This window comes from Manis pentadactyla, chromosome 3, assembly GCF_030020395.1.
Source record: "Manis pentadactyla isolate mManPen7 chromosome 3, mManPen7.hap1, whole genome shotgun sequence".
NCBI lineage: Eukaryota > Metazoa > Chordata > Mammalia > Pholidota > Manidae > Manis > Manis pentadactyla.
Window position 1 is genome coordinate 200867445 of NC_080021.1, and position 9259 is coordinate 200876703.

General features: G+C 37.0%; 1 protein-coding gene across 6 annotated transcripts in view; it reads right to left on the bottom strand.

The window, feature by feature from the left end:
• PTBP3 (polypyrimidine tract binding protein 3) overlaps window positions 1-8967 on the bottom strand; it is an 87105-nt gene extending 78138 nt beyond the window's left edge. For 2 of the 6 annotated variants that reach the window (XM_036915647.2, XM_036915646.2), the window contains exons 1-2: window positions 8727-8965; window positions 5795-5828 (exon numbers count right to left, since the gene is read on the bottom strand). In XM_036915647.2, the coding sequence (XP_036771542.2) occupies window positions 5795-5828; window positions 8727-8734 (42 nt within the window). In that variant the 5' untranslated portion in view covers window positions 8735-8965. Of the gene's footprint in view, window positions 1-5794; window positions 5829-8726 lie in introns of those variants that run through there. The other 4 variants (XM_036915650.2, XM_036915648.2, XM_036915652.2 and 1 more) reach the window with 3 other exon arrangements.
• Window positions 8968-9259: the final 292 nt, after the last annotated feature.

Here is a 9259-nt window from a genome sequence, read left to right on the forward strand (position 1 = left end):
AGAAACCAAAGTAATAAGAGAAAAACCCTGAGAAGGTTGAAAGCCAACATGAAGTGGTATACGGGGGTGATGGGATGAGTGGCTACCAACTGCCACTGAGGATCCAATAGTCTCAATGAGGGTTGACAACTTGGAAGGAAGCTTTTTAAATCTGTTCTTGCCTAAAAATATTTGGCATAAAGATATAAAGCCTTACCATACACAAAGATTTGTCATACACACAAACACGTTATAAACTTTTTAGAAAAAAGTACTCAAATCACTTGAAAAACAAAGCTAAAAGATGATACAAGACATATAAAAAAACAAAAGTAATCAGGCATTTTAGTTAAGTTTATATTGTCAAAAGAAAATCTGAGGTCTGGAGAAAATACGTCTTTTATAATTCAGAACTAAAATTCTAGATTATGATGATGAAATATAAGGGAAAAAGACAAATCAACAGTTGAGTTGAAACACTGACACATTGCTCTTAGAAACCAATAGACCAAATATACAAAATATGACCAGAAAAAACAAATAATACAATCTGTAATTTCACCTATAGATATACTGAATACAGAAGCAGTTATACAGCTAAGAATACATATTTACAAAAATAGACGTTATGTCAGGTTGGCAAACTCTTATCTGTAGAAGGCCAAAGAGTATTTTTAGACTTTATGAACCATACAGTTTCTGTCACAATTACACAAAAGCAACCATAGCCAATATGAAAATCAATGAGCATGGTTATGTTCCGATAAACATTTACAGACAGTGAGATTTGAATCTCATCTATTTTTTCAAAATATTATAAACAGAATATTAACCTTTTTATTATTTTCAACTATTTAGAAGTATAAAAAGCATGTTAGTGTACGGATGTATCAAAACAGGTGGCAGTGAGCTCTATTTAGCCCTCAAGTCACAGTTTGCCAACTCCTGCATAAGTCTCAATATTATCTAAATGAATATACTGAGCAGACTATGTTCTCTACAATAAAATTAGAAACAGTAACAAAAGTGTAGCTAATGTTTGGAAATTAAATATTTTAAACCACTGAACAATCCTTGGTTTAAAAGTGAAAATTTTTAAAAATCATAAGGAAAATGTAAAAATACTTAGATACAATGAAAATGAAAACACAAATCCAAACTTCAAGGATACAACTCTAGTACTAAGATAAACTTAAGAGTTCTATATACATTTATCAGGAAATAGAAATTTTTAAGATAAATGAGTTAGTTATGAATACAAAAAGTTAGAAAAAGAACAACAAAGCCAGATAAACATGAAAGAAGAAAAATACTGAAAAAATAGAAAACAATGAAATCAAGAACTGAAAAATCAAACAAAGATGATAATAAAACCCAAAAGCTGATTATTTTAAAACATTAATAACCTGAGCCTCTGGCATAACTGATCAGAGAGAAGTAATAAACAATTCAGAATAAAAAAGGAACTAAAAACTACAGACTAAAAATTAACATAAGTACTATAAACTGCAAAATAATAAGTTTATGAAATCAATAATGAATGTATTCTAGAAAAATATAAAATCTCAAAATTACTGTGAGGGTAAATAGAGAACCTGAATTAACCGTAAAAATTAAAGATAGTGAAAAAATAGACAAAGACCTCCCACCACCCACTATATACATATATAGTGGTCTATATACAATTCAAGACAGATTGTTAGAGTGGCCTAACTTTATGTTGTCTATAAGAAACCCACTTTAAAAGAACAGGCAAAAGTCTTAACATATGCTAAAAATAGTAAGTGAATGATTAATAAGTACATGAGAAGGTACACTCCACAACTAGACATCAAGTCAGTGCAAATTATAACTATGAGATACTACTAGTCACTCTAGTTACACCCACTAGAATGGCCAAAGGAAAGACTGTTAATACCAAGTGTTAACAAGGATGTGGGGCAACCTGAACTCTAATACCAAGTTGGCCAGAGTGTAAAGTGGTACATTTTGTAAAACAGTTCAACAGTTTCTTAAAAAGTTAAACATACACATAATCCAATTCTACTCCTAGGCATGGTGTAGAATGAAATGTACATCTATCCAAAGACATACACAAACGTTTATATAGCTTAATAATAGCCCATATCTGGAAAGAACCCAAATGTCCATAAACACTAGAATGGATTTTTAAATACTGTGATAATAGTCACATAATGGAATACTCAGAAATAAAAAAGAACTACTGATTTCATGTAACATGGATGAATCTAAAAATCATTTTGCTGAGTAAGAAGAAACCATATATCAAATGGCTTTTATACTGTACATATGAACTATGATTATTTTATTCCTTTTAGATTAAGTTCAGAAACAGGCAAAATTAATCTTTGGTGGTAGAAAGAAGAACTGGTGCTTAGATTGGGTCTAGAAAAAGGCAACAGGGAACTTTTTGGAGTGATGGTCTATGGTCTTGATTAGAGAGTAGGAAACACAGGCAGATACATTTGTCAAAATTTATTGCACTATACCCTAAAGACCTGTGCACTTCCCTCAATGTAAATGACAGCTCAGTTTAAAAAAAGATTTCTAGCAAAGGCTTCTATGTTTCCTACAGTTCAAGCACAGCAGTTGGCAAACGTTTTCTGTTAAGGGCCAGAAAGTAAGTATTTCAGGCTTTGTGTTAACATGGTCTCTGCTACAACTACTCGACTCTGTCATTGTATGGTGAAAATAGCCAGACAATATGGAAACCATGAGCCTGGCTGTGCTCCAACAAAGCTATTTACAAAAACAGGTGGCAAGCTGGATTTGGTCCAAAGGCTGTCCTTTGCTAACCCCTGGTTAAGCAAATAGAAAATCGATCTTCAAAATTCATTTAAATATGCTGTATTGTTTTTCCTATATAGTCAGGCATAATAATTGTTAAAATTACAGTCTTTTCTAAACATGTGTTTTTCTATACTCATCTAATCACTTAAAATAAGAAGATAACCCTGAAAAAGACTAGAACATATTTAACATGGAAGTTCATTGTTTTAAAAAGTCATTTGTTTTCATAGCTACTACAGTATTTTTAAGCCACGAATGTGAAAAATATTTTAGTTTAAGATAAACTAGCTGGTAATAATTAAATTATTAGCTGGAAATCTAAAATACACTTATGTACACACATAAAAAGCTATGTTACCCACAATGCTGATACTTTGGTTTATCTGGTATAATAAAGTTCTTGAAACATGCCCAATTATCACTCATAATCACCTGGCTGATGACTATCATTTAAAAGAATTGAAAAGTAAGAATGACAATTCTGTTTCTAAAAGCATTTCAAAATATGAAGTAACATGAGGAAATTAAGCAAACATTTCAAACATTTCATAAGAAGTACCTAAAGCTTTCTTAATTTTCTTGTCCAATTTAGTCAAGGCCAAAAACTTATACCCTGCATAGAGCATTGAGGGTATACAACTAGGTATAAGTAAATCTCAAACACAGCCCTAAACAGCCTGAAAATGTTTACCTGTCTACAAGAAAATTCCAATCTAAAAAAAAAGAATTTAATTCTCCCTTACCAGCAGATATACCTAACTGAAGAAATACTAGAAAGGCTTGGGTTCCAGTTTAAGTTTGCCACCTAACTAGTTGTGAGACAACTGGACATTCATTCAAGTATTTAAAAAAAAAAAAAAAAGTATTTTTGAGAGATTATGTGCCATACACTAGAAACACAGTAGTGAAGAAAGTATCAAAAATCTCTGCCCTCATGACACATTCTAGTGAATCACTTAATCTCTAAAAACAATTCCGTTTTCTTTCTCTAAAATAATGGGTTTCATATACAAAGGTATTTTCAGTTCTTTAAAAATGTAATCCATATTACTTTTCTGAATCTAGGGAAGTGACTTACAGAGCATAACCTGAAATCCACTCTTGCCACTGGCTACAATGTGTTGTATCCTTATATTCAGACAGCAAATTGAAGAAGATAAGTTATATTCTTGATGTTTATATTTACTTAAATTCAATAGTTTTGGTTTATATAATCTAGACAAAATACGAGTCTTATTGGCCTATTACTTCATACCTAAACTTTTTTGGATGGGATCCAAGAAAGATGCAGAACAATCTTATGGGAAATGCCCATATAATGAATAATTGTACAGACATTTCAGTATTTAAGTCTATAAAAATATAGATTGCCGAATCAACTAATCAGGTTATATTTTCTTCAGAGTAGAATTTGATCTTTGTTTTCAAAGTGTTTGTTGCAAAACAGGTAGTCAGAAATCCCTATTGTGCATTCAAATAAGGTTCCTGTACCTAACATTTCCATTATTTTATTTACCATCAAGATATATTTTCCCCCACAATGAAACAGGCAAGGCAAGACAAAATTTCCTTCAAACAAAATTTCTCAACTCCAAAATGGTAAGTCTTTTAAATGTCTCATGTATTCATTTCCCAGATAAAATCTAGATTCACAAATTTTATTTTGGTAAGACCAAAACAATATTCACTTTAAATATCCCTTCTCTCATGAGCACCTACAGAGACACTAAAAGTGATCCTGCATATGAGCCTCCAGTTTCTATATCTGAATGTCATTCCCAAATGTGAAACTAACTTAGATATGGGGGGGAGGGGGAGCATAACTCACCAAAAGAGGCTTCTCCATTTATTTTCAACTCATAAAATATGTTCAAAGATTGCCAAAGCAAGCTAACTCCACCCAACTGCAAAAGACAGTGTAAGCAGTAGCTCCCAATTATGCTAATCTTGGACATCCTACTGTTAATTTCAAATGCTGTTTGCTGTATTTATGCTTATTTTCTAAGATGTTCTAAGAATATGAGCACCACAATCAGATTCAGTAAGTGCAAATATATGAGCACTGAGACTGGTAGCAGAAAGACAATGGACAGAAAGTCATACATAAAACATATAAAATACAAACGAATTATTTCTTCCTAATTTCTACAGTAATCTGAACTGTAAGTGGCCTCTACAGCAAGATTCTCAACTCGGTTATATCCATACCAAATCGCTAAAGGAAACCTTAAAACATCCCTTTATATTTTAAAAGCCTTATATTTTGAACATTGTTTACTCTATTTTTAGAATCCAAGAAATAAGACTTTGATAAAACTGAAATGATTTATAATTTAGAAGGATTATTACCATAAAATATTAATTATCCAGCTCTCCTGCTGTTCACCTTTTAGGCGAACCCTCAATATTGACAGCTAGGGATAATGAAAAAAAAGATAGAGCTTTGGAACCAGAAAAAACTGAGTTTGAACTCCAGTGCACCACACTTTGAACACAAACTTTCTGAACCTATTTTTTCTGCTCTAAAATGGGAATATTAATACCCACCTTGAAGGAATGTTACAATAATTAGTAAAAATACATGTAAAGCAGCTGGCACACAGTAGGAATTAAACTTGAGCTGCTGTTATTCTTACTAATAAACATCCAAGAAAAGATGTAAGAAAGGATATGATAGGAAAATAAATCAGAGCCTAGGTTACATTTAACTGCTTTAAACAAAACAAAAATACTCTGATAGCTGCAGTGAAAGTTTCAACCAAATTTTTTGTTCACGTTTTAAATACACAACATAACATTGTAGCACCACCTCTTTATATTATATAAAATCCAAAATTAGCTACAGTTCTACTTATTTTGGAGCAAAATAAAAAGGAAAGATGATTATCACACAGTAAAACAGATAATTTTATGAACAAGTGAGATGATTACACCACTGGGGAAAAAAATGCCAAAACTAAGATTTTAAATGCTTATGAAAGGATAGTAGTAAAAAGATTCCTACCTTTAAACCGACTGCTATAAGATCTGTAACAACACTGTATGGAAAAAGTAAAAAGAGAAAATGGAAAACAAAGTTAGAGAACAAGTTTTTAAAAGACAGAGATAATAAGATTAAAGAAAAAAAAGAAAAGCATTCTAATAACATAATAAAAATAAGAATGTGATGAGTTGTGAAATGTTAATATAAAGAAAAGTGATGGAATAGCCCAGCAACAGCAGAGTTTTTAGTAAAAGCAAAGCTTTAACAGCAATATAAGAAACATAATAAATCAAATTCTTAGTTCTAGAAAAGTATTGCTGTGCTTCAATGAGAATGTGTTTATCCATTTACCTCTGTTTTAACAAATCCACACTGAAACTTAAAATCAGCGAGGTTCATTCTTCTAAATTACTGGTATGAATTATGTTTAAAGTTTTAAATGAAATAAACCAGTGAGTGTATTTTACAGAAGTAGAAGGTATCGTGCATGTATATGTCACCCAAAACAGGTCACCAAAATATAGCTAAGATAATACATCAGAACTAAAATAAATACAAACATCAAATTCCAGACATCAAAATTTTCAAAGATTTGCTTTTTAAAATAGTTCTCCCATATCAAAACTGTACTTAAGCATAAATTATCTCAGGAGGAAATGAACACATACACACACACGACAGATGGGATTTGAGGAGGAATTAGAAAAATATGTTGACTGGTGGTTTGTTATTTTTTGACTATCCAATATGATGAAAAAGGACCTTTTTCAGGCTGTGTGAAAATGTAGAAATTTAATTATCCTCCTGAAAGTAAAAATTCTCTATGTTCATAACCAAATCCCTTAACACCAAGGTGTAAAAACCCCTATAAAGGTGTGCCAAACAAAACTACATCTCTTCTAACCTCAAGGAAACTGCCTTCAACTTAAGCTTGTCTCGAGATCGCCTAAGAAAGCTATAACTAATTCTATATATTGTTAGTAACTTGTATCCTCATTAATAAAAGTAAACAAACAGGACTCTCGGTTTAGTATGTGCATTTGTTTTAAACTACAACCATGTAGATTTTTTTGTTTTTCCTTGTAGACTTTTGACACCTGAAATTCATTAGTCTGAAATTTAAATGTGATAAGTAACTCATGTGTGTGCATAAAAAATAAGACTGTGTAATATACTACGATATTGATCCTGTTGCAAAGAGGAAATACTGCTTCTATTTCAATTCCCAAATGAACCTACCTCCAGTATCTTTCTGCCCCACATATTTAAATCAGTAAACTCAATTCTTAGCTTTGAAATTATATGTAAGGTGAAGAGTTACTCTTAAACACTATGCAAAAGAGTAAGTTTGCACTTCAGTTGTCCAAGTGGAACAGCCATGACACATAACCCGAGTCCTCTTTATTACCACTATAAATTTTCCAATACAAAAAAAGTAGCCTCCTTCCCTATCTCAAGTCAAGTCGTCTAACAACAACTTACTACATAAAATTAATTACTAATTTTACAACCTTCGAAGAACTGAAATATTGGCATAATTACACAAATAACTAAAATAGCAGAATTTTGCACACATGAAGTGTAACTGATAAGCTGAGAAAGGAGTTTTCAACAGTGTTCTCAGGGACGCTTCAATTAAACAAAAATAGCTTCAATTAAATTAAACGATAAGGAACATTACAACCATAAATGAAATCTAAAATTGCACTTTGTCTAATGTCTGCAGTAGTGTTCAATCTGCATTCAAATGTTAATCCAATGTATCACATAGACGTAATATTAAGACGTGAAACTAAGACAAATGAACTCTAATGAAGGCAAAAATTGTTGGAATATTCCATCGTCTTTACACAGCGCAACAATCATCAACTATATGGCAATATGTACAGGGTTTTTACTATTCAAGCAAGTTCCATATATATTCTACAACCTAGAGGTGTACCGAAATCTTGTCATCAAAAGAAGTAAAAAGCCAAAGAAAACGTCAAACGCATACTGGGAATAAATAAGTGGATTTGTAGTCTCTAATAGAGCTGGGTTTTTTTTTAAATCTTATACACATTCTACGTACACATACACTACGTAGATATACACATTCTACGAACTTCGATTCATCCACGAAGATCTTAATCTAGGTGCTTCCTTTATCATTAAAATATGTCAGGTCCCACCTCCTATCCTTGGGTCCCCCGCGAAAGATTTATACCAAGAATTCTAAATCTTTTTATTTTGGCCACGGACCTTATTTACTTTTAGAGCGTTTGAAAGCTCCCGAAAATTGCACTTACACAGTATTTTACACACATGGCAGGGAATTCACGAAGTTTCGGGGTGGGGGTGGGGGCTGTTCACGGTCATCAAGCCCAGATGCCTGGCAGACGGATACCGCGGATCTGGAGACCTCGGCCGGTCCCCCAGCCTGCCCAGACTCCGGTGGAGCCCTGGCTGCGGGACCAGGTCACCGCCCAGACGAGCACCGACGCGTGCACTCGCCGTCGCCGCCACCCCGCGGCCACCTGGCTCCCCGCAAGCTCCAGCGATCGCCCCACCTCACCGGTAAACAGCAACTCCCCAAGAGGGGGGACGCCCGCCCCGAGCGCCGCCTCCGCCTCCCCCAGCGCCGCGCACCATTTTCTGAGAGGAAGTGTCTGTCGGGAGGCAGGGCCGGGCTCCCCGGACTCTCCGCGCGGAGGGCGGACCCCGCGCCCGGCGGCTGTACCCGGCTTTCCAGCGCTTCCGGGTGTGAGGGTGTGAAGGGGTGGACATTACAGGGTCGCCCCGCGGGGACAGGAGAGCTTCCGCACCCGGAAGCCCCGTCGTCGGGCTCAGCCCGTCCAGTCCCCCGGCCGCCTGCGCGGCGCCCGGCTCCCCGGCCTCGGCACGTCCGGCCGAGAACCGAAAGGAAGCCGGGCAAGCGCCGCCCGGCTCGGCCGCCGCGCCGCCGAGTACTTACCCATCCATGGCCCAGACGGAGGAGCGCACAGTGCGGAGACTGACGGGCTCACCACAAGCGGAGGGAGGAGGCGGCGGCTGCAGGGCGGCTCCGGGAACTGGCACACGGCGTCTCTCCGGAGTCCCGGCCGGTGGGAGGTGAAAGGAGAGTGGGAAACAGGGGCGGAGACCGTGGACGCTCCCGCCACCGCCGCGCCCCCGCCTTCCCCACCCCGCAAGCGCGTCCCCGCTTCGCTTCACCCCACCCCTTAGCGTCAAGGCCTTCCCCCCGCCCCTTCCACCGTGGTCCCGCCCTCATCCGGCGCCTGCTCGGCTCCAGGGCGCCCTCTTCCTGCAGTCACCCTAAGACTCCGCCTCCCGGCCCCTCCTGGCTGCCGCGCGCGCTCCGCCCCCGCCTCCCTCCCGCGTTCACGGGAGCGCGCGCCTTGAGCTGTCCGCTTCGCCGCGCCCTCCCGCGCCTCCGCCAGCCTTCCGGCTTCTCTGCCCAGCGCCGTCTGCCTTGGATATCTCCCTCTACCGACGGGAAAAGCGTCG